Consider the following 20,959-nt stretch of genomic DNA (forward strand, 5'->3'; position numbering starts at 1 on the left):
TGCCGATTTTACATGTTAAATCAAGTGAAGCCACTATTTAAAGTAGATCCCTGCTACAGGTTGTGATCTATAAATCTTGTCTGGAGAATTCTCGAGAATTCTCGAGAAATTAATTTTTCGAAATTTCAAGATCATCGATGAGATTCTTGATAAATAATTATTGTTAGTAAAACTGACGATCGCAACCGGAATTTTAAAAATTCGACTGTAAAAACATGTTTTTAGAAAAGCAAAAAAAGCTCTCGGGTCGATTCTAAACGGAATTTCTTAAATTTCTAGATGATTTTTTTTGGCTGGAAAGCCAAAAAAAAGTTCTTGACTGGTACCCGTTGATTCTTAATAGAAAAAATACAGGAAAGCTAAACATATAAAAAAAGTCGGCAAGAAAAGGTAATTTTATAATAATCTCTACACATACACATCAAAACACCAATCTCGAATTTTCGAGAAAATAAAAATATTCTTTTTATGGAGAAATGAGAAAATTCGATATATCAGAAGCTCTAGTTCATAATTACATAATAATAATATAAGCCTTCCACCGTCGCAATATCAAAACGTCTACTGCGATGTTTTTGAATATATTATAACTATTTGTTCTTTGATATTGTTCTAAATTAAATTTTTTATAATTCCAAGACAAGGTTAATCTGAGGTAAAGTCATAAGATTATGATAATATAAGAGAAAATGTAGCTTGCAAATTGCTCAAATGATGAACTGGAGATACGTAATGTAAACAAGAATGCACACCGGTAGCTCGAAAACATTCCTGACAGATAATTAATAAAACCGTAAAACCTTTATAGATATAAGTAGCTATTATACTTTAATATTTATTGGCTTCATTTGCTCTTCATTCCAGTGATTATTATTGAAGAATATAACCTTACCTGGAACAATTCGTCGGTCCACTCGCATGGAAGTCATCTCCAGTTATTAACTTCTGCTGTTGAAGAACGAAGAGGTCCCCCCGCCTGTCGCAGGGATAGTTGTCAGTCACCCAGACAATTTCTTTAGGCTTGCTAAAGAACTCTTCTTCTTCCAAGTCAAGTCCTTTGCGCATTTTACGAGGCGGCATTGTTGGCTTTGGAATCGCAAATTCACCACCCATTCCTTCAGGACCGTCGTCATAATCGTCGTAGTAATCTAAAAGCATGGAACGTATATACACAACATAATAAGTGAAAGAACATAAATATATAAATATGAGATCGATATGTATAAAAACTGTGTAGATATCTCAACTAATGACAAAAAATACGTGGTTCTTTACTGTGTTTTGGCAATATTACTCCACGAATTACATTTAATTTAAAGGATTTTATTGATTTATCACCTTTAATTATTTTTTAGACAATACAAACAGGGATAATTTCTTTTAACGCCTGACATGGGAGTGAGTTTATTTGCATGTATGTGTTTTTTTGTATTAATATAATGCCGATTTTTCTTTTTTTCGAAGGAGTTTCTTTTTATTTTTTACGAGATATGGCTGTTGGCCACTCACTCAACCTATTGGGTTAACTCTCTGAATCAAAATACTCATTGAAACATAATATTTGAATATGCCAGAAGCGGGGTTTCATCCCGAAGTCCAAAAAAATCATATAGGTACTATTTATCTATCATTTTTTTTTTAAATAAACGTAGTAACAAAATTTACCTACCATTATCATCAATGGACAGTGAATTAACGAGAGGAGAATCCCAAATAAAAGGAATACCACTGCGAACGAGGAGCCAAGCCAACTGACCAACCACCCACTGTATTCCGAATGCAGCAAGCTTAAAAGGCTGGAAACAAATACCAATTTGTATTTTTTTGTTAAGAAATCTTAAAAACAATATACGAATTAGCATACCGACATATTTATATGTGCATATCATGCACATACTTAATATACATATTGACATAATATTACCTTTGCGAATCATTGTTTTCAAACATGAATTTAATAAAATCAAAATATAGATCTCGACTCACCGATATTTTTTTACTAACAGGAATATCATCATACTCTCAATTATGAGGCACTGGCCAATAGAATGCAATGCCAAAGATCACACTGACTTTGAGCTTGTTATTATAATTTTAATATAACGTTTATTTTGTATGTATACATGAAGTAACCACGACGTGTATTCATTTTACAGAATGTAAAAAAATATTTTTATATTTTAAAATTATGTTTGTGTATTATTTATTACCTAGGTCCAACTATAAATTTTCTTTGAAAAAATGCATGATACCCGCCGCCCTACCGATATTTTAAAATGTGCTCTATGGTACAAAAAAGTTGGTAGTCTCTGGTCTATAGAAATCATTATTTCATATCAAACTCATCCAGATGGCCAATATCGTATCTAATACGAGACCTGAATACGAGATGTCCTGCGGTTAAATTGCGATAGTTTTGGTGGAACCGTGGCACCAATCACCAAAAATATTCAGCATAAAATTTAATTTTCTGGGCTTTACTTGAGAGTTTCCATTTCAGATCAAAATCGGCAGCTTTCTCTCTCTATTTCAAATTCTATTTTTATGACCTACTAATGATTTCTCTAATTCTCGAGATTGATGATTTCTCGGGAAATGAGAATTCTTAAAAATACGGGAAAATAATTCTCGAGATTTACTTTTTCTGATTCTGAGTAATCCGAATGGCGCGTGGGCTTTTTATTGGTCCAGCTTCTTATTTCAATAAAAAATACAGAAGAAACTCTTGGAGGTATTCCTAAGCTTCATTTATAGAGCGGACATATCAAACATATCTTACCGTGAATAAAATACTGCCAGCACTATTTTGTATAACCTGCTTAAAGCAAACGCCTTGCAGATCAAATATGGTAACTTTTTGAAAAATATCAGCCTTCACCATTCGCTCCATGACAGGTCCTTCGATTTCTCCAAAGAACTTTCCGGTATCATTGTGAGTCTCAGATAGAATGATGTAGCCAGAGCTGTCCAATACATAACAATCTTGTTCATCCGAACTGCACGACTTTAAACACCCGTCACACTGAAAAATAATTAGAAGACAAAAGTAATCGACCATTTTAAATAGATTCAAGAACGCCTGTAAGTTCGATTCAGTGTTATGTTACATATTAATAATAATATCTCAGATACGTTGATGGATCCATTTGGTGTAAATGCAATGGAATGTAATTCAACCACTTGTTTCTCTTTGTTTATCACATTATTATGTTATTTTTACATACACGCAACCTTTAAGAAACTTGCTGGTTTGCATCAGTCTTATAATCTTAAATATTTGTTTTACCAGCATGTTTTGTTTTGAAAAACGAGGATATATCGTCTCTGTTCTGGCAGAACACACTAACTGGAGAATACTAGTTTTGAGTAATTTGACTTTGAAGTTGTTAAAATGTTTGAAATGGTCTATCATTTGAGTTTATTAAGTAATCATAAAAAGGATGACTTTATAATCATCATCATCATCATCAGCCTGAATCTATCCACTGCTGGATGAAGGCCTCTTCAAGTTGCTTCCACTTCTCTCGGTCCTGTGCATTGCGTTGCCACGTACTTCCGCAGAACTTTATCATTTCATCGATCCAGCGGCCTCTAGGTCTACCTTGTGGACGTTTTGTACTTCTTGGATACCACTGGATGACTAGATTTGTCCAACGATTGTCTCTTCTTCGAGCTATGTGTCCAGCCCATCTCCATTTAAGGCTTTTAATAAACTCTATTACATCGCAAACCCTTGTCTGCTTCCTTATCCACTCATTCCTCTTTTTGTCCTTTCGCGTTATGCCCAGCATGCACCTCTCCATACCACGTTGTGCTACTCTAAGTTTCTGGATCTCTCTTTTACTTAGGGTCCATGTTTCACACGCATATGTCATCACGGGAAGCACACACTGGTTGAACACTTTGCGCTTTAGGCACAGTGGAAGGTCACTTTTGAAGACATTATTCAGGCGGCCAAAAGCACTCCAGCCTAGCTTTACTCTGCGAACAATTTCATCAAATATACATCCATCTATAGATACTTGTTGTCCCAGATAGATGTAGCTTTTCACCTGTTCGAGCTGAGTGCCATTGATGAGGATCTCTTTTTGGCCTGCAAAGCAGTTGAACATGACTTTCGTCTTTGTTACATTTATTTTCAAACCTACTTTGTTGCTTACTTCAGCGAGTTCCTGCATTCTGCTTTGGAGGTCTTCTGAGTCTTGCGAGAAAATTACTATGTCATCGGCAAAGCGCAGATGACTCAGGTATTCTCCATTTATGGGGATCCCTTTGTCATTCCAGTCAAGTTGCCTGAATAAGTCTTCAAGGGTAGCTGTAAATAGTTTAGGTGAGATTGTATCACCTTGTCGGACTCCTTTGCTGATAGGAAATCTGCGCGATGGTTTATGGAGATTTACAGATGCTGTTGCGCTACTGTATATATTATTGAAAATATTTATATAGCGTCCAGGGATTCCTTGTTTTCTGAGTGCGTAGAGTATTGAACATTTCTTTATCGAATCAAACGCCTTCTCATAGTCTATAAAACCCATGCATAGTGGCAGTAGGCAAATCATAAAGCGGTACCAGGACTTTATAATAAAGACTGTTTATTTATTAAGAAGGTTTCCAGACGGTAAAGTTTGAAATAAGGAACATTTTGGTATAACTAACTCAATATGTAATTTTTTCGAATTAGTGTCTTCTGCCAGAACAATGACGATATAATATGTGTGTGTGTTTATACGTATATATTATATGTTCAGGGATAGCGAACCTGTGACACGCGTATCACTAAGTGACTGACGGGCCATTGTTATGTTACAAGAGAGGAAAGTTCATTTTATTTATCTAACATGCAACTATTGACATAATTTTTTATATGTCATGATTTATGTTATTTTACACTGTAGCGGTCAATGACCCTGTCCTTTATTTCGATAATTTAAAAATGAACAAGTCATTTAATTATCGCATACCTATTCGTCCCATCTACAGTCAAAATATTCCACACGCGTAACATTCTTCGATGGGGTTCGACTGCCTCAGGCTAGCTCATCGAAACGCTCGAAGTTACAATAATGCAGAGGCCAGCAGATTTCCCAATTGCAAACTATATCAACAATGACTCGCAATTTATCGAATATTCATGTAAGTATATAAATAGCGAGTCATAGTTGATGGTTTAATTTTAGTATCAAACCTAAGCTCGGTCAGATCAGTAATCTTTGTGTCAGTCAAATCTCAGTATATGTATCACTCCGCACAGCATCCCTTCCACCGGGCTTCGACACAGTAACATAAGAGGCCATTCATGGACTGAAACCGTACGCGGTTTAGATCCGTGTGCCATACTAAACTTATGATTTTTGTTCATGAAAATATATTTTCACTAAATTTGTAAGTGTAACTATATGGTATAAACGGGTACAATCAGATACTTATAATATACTTTGTGAAAATATATTTCCATGAACAGAAAAGATAAGATTATTATGGTACACGGTTCGAAACCGCATACGGTTTCAGCCCATGGATGGCCTATAACTCTTGTACCGACTGTTGACGCTGCAATAAAACTCGCTCCTCCATTCATCGCAGCAACCATCAATCCGACGTTCATCTCAACTCCTAGTCAGCTCATACTACGGTCTCGTCTTTTTACAACCAGATCTCCTAAAATACACTTGTACAAAAGGGTTTGTTATCTCTGTATTATGCTGTTATACCCATATACTATAACAGTTTACCTCACCTCCTTGGTAGAAGTGATATTCATGAAATTCTCCAGCATCCGATGATGTGAGATTTGGTAGCCTAGAACAGCCGCTGGTGCCTGCAGACCGCCGTCTGTCGGGAAGACAGCATAACTGGCTGTGACCACTACATCCGCAGGATTCTTTGCACCCGCCTTGTACTCCACAGAGAAGACGAATGATTCCGGTTCGACATGGTGCTGCATCACGGCGCTTTTGTACCACGATTCGTCTATGGCTTCCTTATGATAGTCGCCGAATTCTCTACAACGTATAGTTTGTCAAATATTAATAATCAATAAAGTTAGTTTTTATTAAATACAATAATTAATTCCTACAAAAAAAAATATAATATGGAATCGTTTATTAAACGTACATAATTTGACATATCTTAGAATAACACATTTTAGAATAAAATATATTATGCACCCATCATTATCTATACCCACATAATATTTTCTAAATGGTATACTAGTTAAATGTCAATTTGTCGATAAATAGATCTGGGATTATTTGTATTATCTGACTCTAAAAATATATATTGACATTTCAATATTATGATACGGAGTGCTTTAGATGCCGGGATATTGATAATATAGATATTTCAAGATGGCTATAATAAAAATGAAGACTTGGTTCCTTTAATCCCTAATAACCATGTGGAAAAAGAGTAAACTGGCTGATTATTACTAAGTATAATTATATTTTATAACACTGATTATTAATAATTTATAATCCACGTTTTAGGCGTGAATTTAGAATTCAGAAGTTTTACCCACTTACTGGTAGAGGTTTCCATATGCTTATATATCTGTGTGTACATCGTTTATATATTAGTTATTATAATCATGCCCCCCACATCTTGAAGCGGCCCCCCTACCTACATTTAAAGGCAGTGTGACTATCTACAGTTGTGTATTCCGAATAGTGTTCGAGGTAAAAATTAGGGTATTTTTAGCGTTTTTTTGTATTTATTAATACACCCACTTGAAATATGGAGTTATCGAATATTGATAAACAATAATCAAAAATTGTACGTATATATATAATCGCACATGCACATTATTTTATTTTTTAATTATGCTTTAGTGAAATAGCGCCGCAGTTTTTACTATTAGTGCAATTTTGTGATGTATGTTTGTCTCACTTGGGTAGTCAATTCGTCAGGCCGGCCCCCCCTTAAGCCAGGGCTTCCAGGCTAGAGCCCCTTCAGCCCCCCCCCTCCCTTGTGGGGGCCAAGATTTTCATTGTCATATGGTTTTATGGTCGTACTGTGCTCGAAAAATATGTTTTATAATAAATGCTAAATTTGCTGATACTTGATGACCAAGCTCTTTTTGAAAGGTGAGGTGAAAGTGACGATATCTCACCAACTATAAAACAGCTGAATTTAATTATAACATTGAAGTTAAGCACCCTCCACCAATACGCGCCCCGCATCACACTCGTTCTTAATCGAGCGTATCGCGGAACCCTACAATAATTGGTGATGTGAAGCATCTGAAACAATTGGACTGAGAGTGTCCTGGGAGAAGATGCCCAAGGTTGCTACGCTCAAAGTGAGCTCTGACTGAGTTTAATGAGTTAACTTTAATGCAAAGTGCCAGTGAGAGAAAAGCACATGGAAATTACGAAAAGAAAAAGAAGTTACGTTGTATATATCGCAAAGAAAACGAAGCTGATCATACGGACAGCAAAAATTATGTGAAGAGATCTTCACGCCCGCAGTAAGAAACCGCAATTTTTTAAAAAGCAAGATAGTTGGCCTTAGTAGCAACCAAGTCGGACGGACCGATGGGCCCGACAGCCGCTCCAATAAATGCGGATTTCAACAGTACGGACATACTATAGTACAAATCGAAATTCGGATTTCTTTAAAATTTTGACAGCCGTCAACCCACTTTCATGGTTAGTTTCGGGCAATCAGAGCAATTATTACACAAGATTTACACAGTTCCACCACTTAGATGTGGATCTACACGTTCGATACGGAGGTTAACGTGTACGCGTTTAAAATATTTGTTTGTTATTATAGTTTTATCTGAAGAGAGAGAAGAAAATACTTGGAATCGGTGTTGTTGATATCTTCCCCAAAGACAAATTGCCAACGCGTCAGTCCGCTCATGGTAGCCGCAAATCTCAGAGAAGCGTTGTACTTGATGAAGAGGTCCTCTTCGGCCTTATCCTTGAACGTCCAAGTATTGTAGGATGGATCAGACACCTTAGCATCAAACACTAGCAGTTGGACGAGTTCCTTATTGCAATAATATGCATCATCATCTAAGGTTTTACGGCCACAGTTCACTGACAAAAAATAGTCAAAATAATTAGCACATTATACCTGAAGAAACGCAATTAAAATGTATGGGTTTTCAAGCATCTGATGAGTTTTTTTCCACGTGTCAATAAATTATACAATTACACGTACGACACGACTGCAATTAACCTACATAATTATTATGTTTATTACTAAGTTTTTGGTTATGATCAAGGCCGACTATATTCAGGCCATGGCAGTGAATTTCGAATTACAATAATAGTATTAGTTATAGTGAAGGCAATGCGGTAACCTGTTTTAGATTGCATATTTCGTTGAAATTATTACAATTTATTGCAATTTCCAACGATCATCATTTTTTACAAACAGTTTACCATATTGCATTCATAGTATAAGCACTACCATCGATGTTTACAGTTTCATACCACGGTCTGACCACAACACTAATTGGGCGGGCTGTATGCTTCCAACATAATGATTACAACCGCGAATAAGGCCATATATAGCCTGACTACGGTGCAAAAGTGACCGATTGTAGTGCTAGTAATAGCTTATACTTTTAATATAATGCCGAATTTGGTTGCAATAAATAAAAATTTTCAATTAAATATTTCGTTATCATTAATTTAGTTTATTTAAGTGTTACTTATTTATAAAATTGTAATCATTTACTCAAACGGCCTACACATTGCATTTAAAATGTAATCAATATCTGACACTACGATCGGAATTCGCAATAAATAAGTACGAGTTCTGTATATTTTGTTTTATTATAATTAATTTAATAATTCAGTCACCATAATTAAATTGATTAGCGAGTAGGTAATGTATTAGAACTATTGTTATATAATCAATCCATTTTTAATATATTGAATTTATTACTCTAATAATTTTGATTTTTTGATCGTGTAGCATTGGACAAAATATTGCTGTCGACTTTACCTAACGTTAGAGCATATTATTTCGTTTTTTTTTATGTTTATTACAACTATATTAAGTTGAATACACTTGCTTACACTGAGGTTCATCATCATCCGCTGCATTAGCACTTTCTGCTTCTTCATATTGCTGTGACCACTTCCAGTCAGGTTCTTCCATCTTGCGAAGAAAGTGCAGCAGTTCAGCTTCGGAATTATTAAATTCGTGACCTTCCAAGTAGTGGTACTTGCAATATACCCTGCAGAAACCCACACAATTATACCAACTTAATAAATATTATGTAACTACCCTTAAAGTAGTACTAAATTTAAATAACCATGGACATTCACAGGTACAACTAAAGCATCAAAACCGATTTCGAAAGCGGGTGACCAACGTTTCTTAAATAACATTAAACCGAATAATTGTACTAAGTTAACTGACTAAATTCTTAGTAGACTTTTGGGCAAAATTAAAAAAAATTAGAATTGTTTAATAAGTTAAACAGTGTGGTATTATAAAACATATAATATTGCCCACTTGAATTTGTTTCTTCTGACCATGTCCGATCCTAATAAGATCATATTATGGGCCTCCAAGTCTCCACAGAATAGAAGTTTGTATTAACAGATTTTGTTTTTACGAGAAATGGGTGTCAACCACTTGCTCAACCTATTAAGTCCATAATCTGACTCATACACAAATTGAAAAACAATATGTGTACTTGCCACACCCAGGATTCGAACCTGGCACCTACGACGTTTACTACCTTACAATTAACTGATAATGATAAATATTGTTTAGAATTAATTTAGCATGGTGATAACTAATAAAACCTTTTTTAAATGCAAATGGAATATCATCAAACCCTATCAACTTAACTTGGTTTACATCCCTGTGCACTTACTCAAAAAATAAGCCCATTTACCTTCGGAAAATATATATTATATGGATTGGTGGAAATGTAATAATAAACTGTAATACTATGAAACGAAATACAATTGAAAGTATATATAATAATAAATGATATAGATATTATCATTTAGCTTTTGGAAGTTATATATTTTTCTTCAATATTCAGTACCAAATAAATACTATATTTCACCCATCAAATAATAGATATATTTACTCAATAATAACTGACGGTTTAAACTGGTTAACTGGTTAGTTATTCGTAAAAAATCCTTTAACCGTGTAGTATCTTCCTCTTGATTAATTGAATTTTAGGACACAGTGCTCAGAAAACTTGAAGTTTTCGAAATGCACGTGTACAGACGCATGCTCCGTATCAGTTAGGAAGGCAAAATTACGAATATCGATGTGGTATTGAGAATAAAAAGGTGACGATTTTCCATTAAGAAAATGGGGCGCTCACTTAAGGGGGGACATGCTCAGCGTAGGTAAAAATGGAGCTTTTTCAAATTCTTTAAACGTTGTAGATAATCTATTTATATAATTGTGAAGCCTTATTATCCTTTATATTTATTTTAAGCATTTGATGACTGCATAAAGTATTTTTATTACATAAAATAGTATTCTTTTAAACCTCTCGCTCTAATGTTTTAGAATATAGTCATACATGCACGTGAAGTGGTGTTAAGATTTTTTACATTTATTAATTTTTAAACGCATTTATAAAACCATTAGTATAATTTATGTCGACATGATTATAATTAAATATTTACGATAAAAAATTATATTGATAATCTCTGTGATCCCAAATATGAGAAGAATTAGGCATTTTATTATTCAAAAAATGGGCAAGATTTAACACATTTGAAGATAATTCTAATGATACTGATTATAAGATATGTCTTTGACCATTCAAGTGTGATAAACATCTTACGAATAATGATTGCTTTATAATAATTATTGACCTAAGAGTAAGGTAGTGTTTCTTTGAAATACGCCATTTCTTTTGGCATTCCCCAGTGGTTAAGCTACAACATACGGCCGTAGCCATAAATTGACAAACTATAATTGAAAAAATACTTTATGCAGTCATCAAATGTTTAAAATAAATATAAAGGATAATATGGCTTCAAAATTATATAAATAGATTATCTACAACGTTTAAGGAATGTCCAGGATCATGCATTGAAAATAGAATAAAAGCTCCATTTTGACCCACGCTGAGCACGTCCGCCCTTAATCAAAAAATATCAGTATCTTAAAATCATGTGAAATTTTCATAATATGAGTGTGAAAAATCGCCAAAACATCAGATCAATCAAAGTATAATAAATATTGACAACTATTATATTGAATACATATTATTTAAAACAGGAAAATTTTTGAAAGGTAGCATTGAAAAAAGGCTAAAGAAATAATACAAGAAGCCAACAACTGGAAATATAGCATACTTTTACAACATCTTGTGGCATCTTGAGAGGTATCAATTTGTACATCAAGGTAATATTTCCTTTAGGTGATAAGGCCTTTATTTAAGAATGACGTTTTGGTTAAAGAATCTCATAGACTAGTTTTACCTCTACAGGAAAAATCTAGAGATGATTCCTGGGGAAAAGAATCGCCAAAAAATATAATTTTTTGATCTGAAAAGCAACATTTTAAATACACAAAAATTAACATACCATTTTGGATGAACTTTCCAATTGTCCCCCTTGAAAAAGCTTTCAATCTTCAATCCGAGATGCTGATTCCTCTTTACCTCGTCTCCAACCTTTATCCAGGTATTTCCATATGCGTGAGGCAGCACAATTCCCAAAGAAAACGGCGTCTTGGGCAGTGGTGCAAAATAGTAATCTTGCTTCTCCCTTGCGACCCTCTTCATCTTGTCGTAGTGGAACCTGACTGACACGTTCAACATAGAACCTTCGGAGTCGCCAACCATGGCTTCTCTCAATTTTTTAACTGTTTCTCCAAGTTGGCGAATACCAAGTCCATCGTCCATCATTTCTACCTCAACTATATCTACACTATTGTAGTTTTCCTTCAAGATACCTTTGTACTGAAAACAAATGTTCATCGACTCGTTATTAATAACAGATATTTTTCATCCCTCACAATTTAAACTCATTTTTATTATCAGGTTGTATGGGAACATCAACGGTAGTGATTACTTGTCTTTATTTGAGTACCAAAATATTATATCTTAACGATACAATAGTCACAAAGCCTGAATAAAAACATACCATTAGTACGAGTGAGAAAGTATTCGGTATGCTTATATCTCCGCAATATGCGTTAAAAAGATAGAATTTCTACGGCTGAATTAAATATTTTTTGTACACGTCACCGGAAATTAATATTGATTTGGATGACTACAGTCGTTTAGAAACTGCGAGCACGTATTGCTGAAGTTTAGTTTTTGTGTTAAATATAACGTTAGTGTTAATTATTTTTAGTTAATTTAGTAGAAAATATTATGGATATTGTGTGTAAATTTGGATTTTTTTTTATTTTGGATAAGAGGTACTGAAAAGTTAAATGAGGGTATAACGTTTCATAGTAAAGTTAATAATAATAAAATTGGGGTGCGTTATACGCAAGAAACACGGCTTCATTTTGCCGAACAATACCGACTCTCTTTATATTATTACTCTGAGATATAATATCACTAATGGTTAGTGCAAATAGTGGCATGCACGGTAAAATACAACATTAAAAAAAAAATCATACCACTGGTCGTAAATCTGGATGCAACAGCAAATATCCATTATTACTGACAATAAATGAATATCCATTCACCCCTAGCTAGAAAAAAAATGTTCGATTAAACAATATAGTAGGTATATATATATAATATTAACTTATAAAATATATTTGTCTTGCAGTATCTCTAACGCATGAGAGAAACCATGTGATCATGTGTAAGAGCGAGCGAGACAGGGAAAAGACGAAGTCAATGTACATTTATAATATATAACCCAAATTCTTCATTTGAAAAATCGAGGGAATCGTTTATTTTAATCGGGTCGTGAAAGATAACAAAATCATACTTTCGTAATTATATATGCTTATAGTATGGTAATAGCAGTGATTAAAGTATCAAGATGTTAACCAAGTGATTTAAGGCTAGTTATAATATAATATATAGGGTACTGTAACCAACTGTAATTTAAGGCAACGCAAACAATCAATCAACAAATAGAAACATTATGGGTGATGAACAAAAATCAGCTAAATTTCGTTGCTTGACAAATGAACGAGTTCGGCGATGGTGTACTAGGCAAAGTCAAGAAACTCTAAAGACTCCGCCAGGCTAACGCAGAACCTCACATACAAATAATTTAATCTGAGACACCATAGCAAAGACAATGAGACAGAATATACACGGCAACGTATGAGAGAAAAGAAAACAGGTAGAAAACGTAGGTAGTATTTGCGAGTATTTATTATAATATACATGTGCCAATAGCGTGCTGTCTTGGATGCAGTATTTTTAGTGACTCGAAACTAGATAAACACTAATCGCATATTTGTGTTACCTTGATTTTTTCATCTGATAATAGTTAGACAGCATAATTAATATTAAATGTGTACAAAATCTTATTTTTTTGTAAAGGTTTTTTACAATTAACACAAAAACGAAAAATACACATAATAATATGATCATGATGCGCGAAGATTATCACCACATATCAATGGATATTAATGGACGTAGAGATGTGAAAATTGGGTAGAAATTTTCACTGATATTGACTGCTGTAACTCGATTCGGCAAGACCGTCCACCGTGGGAATGGGACAACTGGGCGCCAGGACATTTGGGCGCCGCGCTGTCGAATGAAATAAATATACGTTCGTTACGATTTTATACAGTAAGTAGATAAGGAATTCAGTTTCTATCTATTACTGAGTAGTTTAAATTCACTTAATAATGCTTTTTTATTGCAGATTGAAAATTATCATGCCTGAGAAATAAAAAAAAAACTCTCTTCTCGTTCGACCTTAAACATACAATTAAATCATTATTTATTTGTGCATATTTAAATTCTCACTAAGTATTTAATAATATATTTTAAAAGTATCTATCTATAATTCACGAACGTCTATTTCGCACCGTGAGTGTAAAACCAAGGCATGTGCAAAAGACATATTTTGGATATATTAGGGTTTGAAGTCTTCGTTTTGTTAGGACAAATAGAGTTTCTAAAAAAAACATAATATTTGGTTTATATCTACATATCTACGACTTTTGCAGTTGTTTTGCATTTAATCTCGAAATTGAAAAATTTGCAGATGCCTTGGTTTTACACTCACGGTGCGATTTATTTTTGAATTTCATTCGATTGCGTGGCGTCCAGTTGTCCCGGCGCCGAATTGTCCTAGACCCGTCCACCGTATGTTTTTAACACTTGAAAAATACACAAGTTGGATAGAACGTCAATGGAGTAAATGGGGACGCGTTGGAGCCGTTTGGCGTGACGTAGTGTGGCGGAAGACAGTGGATTGGTGGAAGAGAATTGACAAGATCATGAGACGATTCGACCTGTAGCGCTATTTGAAGGAAATATTGGAATTGTTTTCAGAATTATTTAAAATGTTGTGATTGTCTTGTTATCATGATATGTCGTAGTATGCAGTGAAACTTGCTGGTGTATGTGCAATCATTCGAATGTACTATTCCTGTGATCACTTACCTTGTACGGAAGCGTTAATTTATCAATATCTTCAATTGGTATATCAGTTCCAGCCACTCCCAAAAGTTTGGCAGATCTCGTTTCATTGTTATTGTTTACTTTTCGATCATAAAGCGGAATAGCTGCAGCAGTCATCAGTCTATAGTCTTCATAACGACCACTGGTTTTTTCTTTGTGCTGTCAAATATAGAATTAATATTAATTCCAAGTGTTCTGTTAAGTAGGTACATGAATGAAAACAAATTGTGGGGAGAAACATAACACCATTTACACACGTGCAACTTTTTCTCGGTTCTTAGGAAACATGCGTTACCTGCCGCAGAATATATACATAATATAATAATTTTATGGTATTTTATCGCCAAAATTAATATTTATTTTCATGCGATTTCAATTAGCACAATTTTCTTAACTTAAGACTTGTTCACCTAAGTTACGAAATTTTAAATAAAGTTAATATCGATGTAACATTTTGATCACATTAAGTTAACATTTATATAAATTATATTGAATAGCGAAATCAACTAGATGCGTTTCGATTTCGGGATTTCGATAACGACCAAGACCTTATTATTTATATTTTGAAATTTAAAGTAGATAATAATTATAAAATATTATTATTGTCATAAAAATGTAAGTGTGTGTTTTTATTATATAGTATAACAAGTTAACAAAGTAAGAAATATTTGGAAGTAGATGATGTGGTGAAGGCAGGTGAGTTGATAGAGGCTGTATTGTCTTGATGCAGAGTACAGAGAGTTACAATGGCAGGATATGTGATCAAGATCTGTTTGTGTTGATGAACTGAGAGACTTGATTCGAGTGGAATGACGTTGACTATGTCGAGTGAAGGACTCGTGACAATAGTAGTGCGTCTCGTGACGGACTCGATGAATTGAGTAAGGTTTCATGCATTGTTCTTCCGATTCATACAAATGCAGTACACATACTATGCTAACAGATATTGTCGCAATTACCAATCATAACAGACACTACTGATCTAGTTATGATTGAAGAAATGTTGACGATTATTATCGCTATATTATTTTGTTTTGACAACAAAACATATGTATTAAAGTGTGTCACTCATTGAATGCTGAGTGGTATGATTGCTACAAATATAACATATGATAAATATTAAAAACCTAGTTACATAATATTAGTTATTTCGGGAAAAAAATATTCATTTGGTCATAAAAAGAACATGTTATTATGAACGATTTATTTTTCAGTAGCAATTTTCTTGCTGACAACGTTGATTCCAATATTTTGGGACAGGGTCATCGAAATCACATTCTGGGGGCAATCAATACCTTGTTGTCGTCATCATCAGAATTACGAGACGAATCGATTTTCCTTATTCTGTCGTAGACGCGTTGTCTCTGTTTTTTAGTTTCAGCCATGTCCCAAAGCCACATTCGAACATTTTTATCCTTATTTAGACAAAGCAGTTAATAATGCATTATTCATCAGTTATATGTTAGTATAAATCATGGCCCCCACAAGGGGGGGGGGGGTGACAGGGCTCTAGCGTTGGGGGCCCGGCGTGACGAGTTGACCAGATAAGTGAGATAAACACAGATCACAAATTTGCTCTAATAGTAAAAAAGTCGTCTCCGGCGCTATTTGACATCAACGACATTAATAATTAAAAAGTTTGGTTGTACGATGCAATTTTTAACTGTGTGCTGATACTCAACAACTCCATAATTGAAATGGACGTAGGCACATATTAAAAATACAAATAATCGCTTAAAATACACCTAATTTTACCGCGTACACTATTTGGAAAACGCTACTGCAGTGCGTCACACTGCCTTTACCCTTAGCAATAGGTAGGGGCCCCGCACAAACACCCTATCCTGGGGGCCCGCTTCAGGATGTGGGGCCATGATATTAAAAGTAGTGGTGTTGGTGGTCGGGATACAACCTATAGGCACTTTAGATCGATTAACCAGTTCAGTGTTTTCTGAACTGTAGTACGCTTATCTCTGGCGGTACGCGAAAGGTTTGAAGATGTACTCGATTGATAGTAAGTATGTATTAGTATCTATACCACACATATTAATTTTGCATTTAAATGTTATAATTTTCTCTGAAATAGTTCCTAATATGGAAATTGTAACATGAAAAATATATATATTACGGTTAGACATGCGAAGAAAATCTACTACTCCATAATCTGAAAAGTTTGTTTTATGGACACAATATCAACAGACAAAAAACTATTCATAATAAAATATCGTCATCAACGGTTGGCTGCACAGTGGTTAAATATGTGATTAAAGGGTTACTAACATATTGTAGATTAATGCTTGGTCTAAATAAAGTCGTTTGCAAAGGATTCGAATGATTTTCTAAGTCCACAAACAGAAAAATCTAAAGCTACTTTACTAAGAAAAATACTGTCGTGTTAAAAAATTATCTAAAAAAAAAACACTGGTAAGCATTGCATTAATTCTTCAATATTGAGTAATACGTTATATTATACAACATATTATTCAAAGATACAATCAGGACTCGAAATGGATCGGAACGCACCGGAGCGCCGTTTCGGTTCATAAAATCTCCAAAATTATGGCACCGTCTTGTGTAAATATTAATTTGATCATCTTAACTAGATACGCCATATAATAAAAAATCTGACACATTTATTTTTATAAAACACACATTCAAATAGACAACTAGAGTATGTTTTCTATAAGCTGGCGTGCGGTTTCCCTCCGCTTCATAATTTAACACTACATTTCCTTTCGTTCCCTCCCTTTGAAAACTTGCAACAGTCGAACGCGATGGCACAATGCTTTCCCTCCGCAAACGACGTGACGTGAACGCCACCTTATAGAAAACAGACTATATGTTAATATTTTCGTAAAATTATCGAGCGCTCCGGTTCGTAAAATATTCCATTTCGAGCGTACCGCCTACCGGCAGGTCTATTCCGATATATAACACTTAACTTCGAAAATGCAAAATTGTGATAAAAAAAACTATGATTTTTTGTTCCATGCATCACAAACTATACTTTTATCGACAGTTCCACTTAGCATGATAGTTAGATAACACCTCCAGCTGTCATTTACTCTGATATTATCATTAGCGCAACATCGCATAACTTCGCCCGAAGCATACACGATTTTTCGCCTTTTTATAACAATTTTACATCCGGATAGAGGATTATCTCGAATCCCGGAAATATTACGAAAAGGTCTTAATCGGTGTTAAGAAGTTACGTAGTTGGAATAGATCTGTAGGAAGAGTTTTACCTGCATATTGAGATGTTTTTTACAAAACTATATATTTAATATCAAGAATCTAACTATGTAGATAATCGTACCTATTGTTTAAACCACCTCAAATTCTCATATTAACCAAACACACAATAAAGACATCTGAGTGACGTCACCAATGATATCGTTCGATACCAGAGTAGTGATAAATGATAACTTACGGTGATATCAGTATAAGCGTGTGTCCACGATATAGGATGGTCAACTTCTTGTAATACCAAAGGTCTCGCAATGACCGAAATATATTTCAAGACCTTTTCTTGTACTTCGTCAAGTGATTGAATATGAACATAGTACCCTGAAAGTAATCAAATAAATAATTAAGAAAAAAGAAAAACACTTATTGTATTTTCTATTGAAAATATAGGATTTTATACAAAGCAGTGGCGTACTACACAGTCCACAGATGCTGTTACTGTTTGTTAAACTAATGTGTAATAATATTATGTAGTAATAAATTTATTATGTAATTAAATTAACAAATGTTGCTCAACTTTATACTCCGTTTACACGTGTATGGATTTACTGCTAACAGTACGTATAATCGCGGCCATAACATGATTATCGTGCAAATTGCAAGATTTCATGCATGAATCAGAAAAATTCAGAAACTTCTGAATTTTCACGCGACAGTTAGATTTTGTTCGATATATACGCCTGTGCAGTAGAACGATAGTGGTAAAGCTGCCGGAAAAAATACGAACTACACCGCGCAATGTATTTCGACGTTTACAATTTTTCACAACTAGTCAAATAACACCATAAAATGACAATAACGCGTCTCGCTTACGCTTGAAGAATGAGATTGGTGAGACAGTCGGCTCTTTTACGTGTAAAGAGTTATTATTTAAATAGTAAATAATAGTAAATATAATAAATAATATTTGAAAAGGAATAATTAGCGAAGTGATTACTAACCTCTATTCAGACAAGCCATCCACTGTATTTCTCTAACGTTTGTTACTTCTTTTCCTATGAGATATGTAAATATCCTGACGGGTATATTGGTACCATTATCGAACCAATTATACGTTTCAAACACTTGTGTTAAGTTTCCTGGTACTCCATCAGTTACCACCATAATTGCCTGATTGCATCCCGCTACGGAGGCGTTACAGCCTCTCTGCTCCCGGTACTGAAAAACCATAAGTAGTCAATTTTATTGTATGCAATTAGCTATATAAAAATAATATAACCAAACCAGGGAACTCAGAAATAATGGGAACTGAAATACACAACGGGTAAGGCGATATCAGGTAACCGACTCGAGTAAGGAAGAATCCGGGTTAAACTTACACACGTGTTAAGAATACGTTTTACGTCGAATACTAAAAACTGCTCTCGGTTTATGCATTTACGCTCATTTAATGTTGGTGTATTACACACACTATTGCACGTGCATAATGCGTGCTTCATTTTCGTAGGACACTCACACATTCAAAAGCTTGCTTCACCATGCGGCGTATTGAATATTGCCTATCGGTATTCTATTATATCTGTTCTGTGAACCAAACTATTCATTTTACATAATGTATCAATTCAACCACAGAACAGATTAATAAATAGAATTCAGATAGGCTATAACCCAATACACTACATTTTGAAGCAGAGTTTTGAATGTGTGAGTGTCCTACGAAAATGAAACACACATTATAGGCATGCAATACCTATTGTGTGTTGCAACCTTTAAATACACAAATATTTAATGAGCGTCAATGTATAAACCGAGAGCAATTGTCAGAATGTAGGACAAGCTTAAAATGACGTATTCTTGACACGTGTTTAAGTTTATCCCATATTCGTCCACATTCGAGATCTGTTGTCTGATACTCCACACCCATTAGGTATTTCAGTTCCTATTAATTCTGTGTTCCCTGAATGCAATATTATTTTATATATTTTTTTCGATAGTAAGAATGGGAAACTGCTAGTAATTTTCTCTGACGGATCAAACCTACAAGTCATTGATATGCTATTGGAAATTACTATGAATTAAATGAAAATATTTTAGTTTAAATTGAGCAATTGGAATAAAATACAAAAGGTTTTCTTGATCTCTGATTTTGTAAATGTATTCTTCACATGCGCCAGATATTAGCAAACCATCTACAATAGTTTTACTTTTTAAAAAAATCCTCATGTCGTTGTCACTTACATATTCCAATAGTTGAAAAGCTCTTTCAAATGCTAGTGTAAAATTAGCATTTCCATCCGGCTTAAGTTTAGTAAGGGCTTCATTAAAAGTTCTGATATTATCTGGAGTAGCCTGCACCAGCATATTGGCAAAACAGGGAACTGTTTCAAACGTGTCATTAGCAAATGAAAAAATATTCACGAAGTCATTGTTAGAGAAAGTCTCCAAAATGGCTTTGACAGTAAACGTAGCGATAAAATGTCTATATCCCAACATAGAACCAGAATTATCAAATAAGATGACAACGTCTTTGGAACAGGTTGCTGCTTCTATGAACCAAGATCTGGTTCTACAGTCGAAAAGGTCCACATTTTCCCTGTCCCAAGCTAGAGCTGGATATTGTCTTAGAAGACCCGTAGAACTTCCGAAGTACTGCCACGAGAGGGCTGGGTCTGAGTTATAATTCTGGACAAATACGTCGTCGAGTTCTTCTGACCACGCTATAGCCTCCTGCACTTCGGCCCCTGGAAAAATAAACAATAATGACATTTTAACTCTTCTAAATACGAATTAGGAATAACGTTGTCAATTTAGGGGTTTTCTTGCAAGTTCCAGTATTTTTTAGAAATTCACTAGAAATCATTGATAGATAAACTGTATAGAAAGTTATTAATAAATTTGCACAGACCCCCAAAAAATAGTTTCCGATCACATTCGAATTCACATTCGAATTTTTGAAAGCAGTTATTCCCGCGCAAACCTAAAATATCTCTCATAGTTTTTCTTGAGAAGAAGAAATTTGTATTTCCCACTAATGATTTTTCGCCAGCGGAGCTAAAAAAGGCGTTGTGTATCTTTTCATGTCATAGTTTTGTCATTCAAGAAATTTAATAGCATTTAATATTTGTTTCCGAAACATGAATGCCTCAGAATTATTTACCAAAAAACTTCAATTACCAATGGTCATATCTTTAAAAGTCGATTCTGTCAGGGACT

At 34.3% G+C, this 20,959-nt stretch overlaps 1 protein-coding gene across 1 annotated transcript in view; it reads right to left on the bottom strand.

Annotated features, from left to right (window-relative positions):
• Positions 1-20,959, bottom strand: part of Ca-Ma2d (Ca[2+] channel Muscle-specific alpha2/delta subunit) — a 28,767-nt gene that overhangs the window by 2,566 nt on the left and 5,242 nt on the right. The window contains exons 5-16 of the mRNA XM_085946390.1: positions 19,985-20,487; positions 18,748-18,964; positions 17,991-18,127; positions 14,540-14,716; positions 12,577-12,651; positions 11,529-11,905; positions 9,033-9,193; positions 7,802-8,042; positions 5,738-6,002; positions 2,780-3,022; positions 1,670-1,796; positions 893-1,148 (exon numbers count right to left, since the gene is read on the bottom strand). Of these exons, the coding sequence (XP_085802516.1) occupies positions 893-1,148; positions 1,670-1,796; positions 2,780-3,022; positions 5,738-6,002; positions 7,802-8,042; positions 9,033-9,193; positions 11,529-11,905; positions 12,577-12,651; positions 14,540-14,716; positions 17,991-18,127; positions 18,748-18,964; positions 19,985-20,487 (2,779 nt within the window). The remainder of the gene's footprint in view (positions 1-892; positions 1,149-1,669; positions 1,797-2,779; positions 3,023-5,737; positions 6,003-7,801; positions 8,043-9,032; positions 9,194-11,528; positions 11,906-12,576; positions 12,652-14,539; positions 14,717-17,990; positions 18,128-18,747; positions 18,965-19,984; positions 20,488-20,959) is intronic.

This window comes from Rhyacophila brunnea, unplaced genomic scaffold (assembly GCF_057557595.1).
Source record: "Rhyacophila brunnea isolate RB1 unplaced genomic scaffold, BYU_Rbru_1.0 scaffold_2, whole genome shotgun sequence".
Taxonomy (NCBI): domain Eukaryota; kingdom Metazoa; phylum Arthropoda; class Insecta; order Trichoptera; family Rhyacophilidae; genus Rhyacophila; species Rhyacophila brunnea.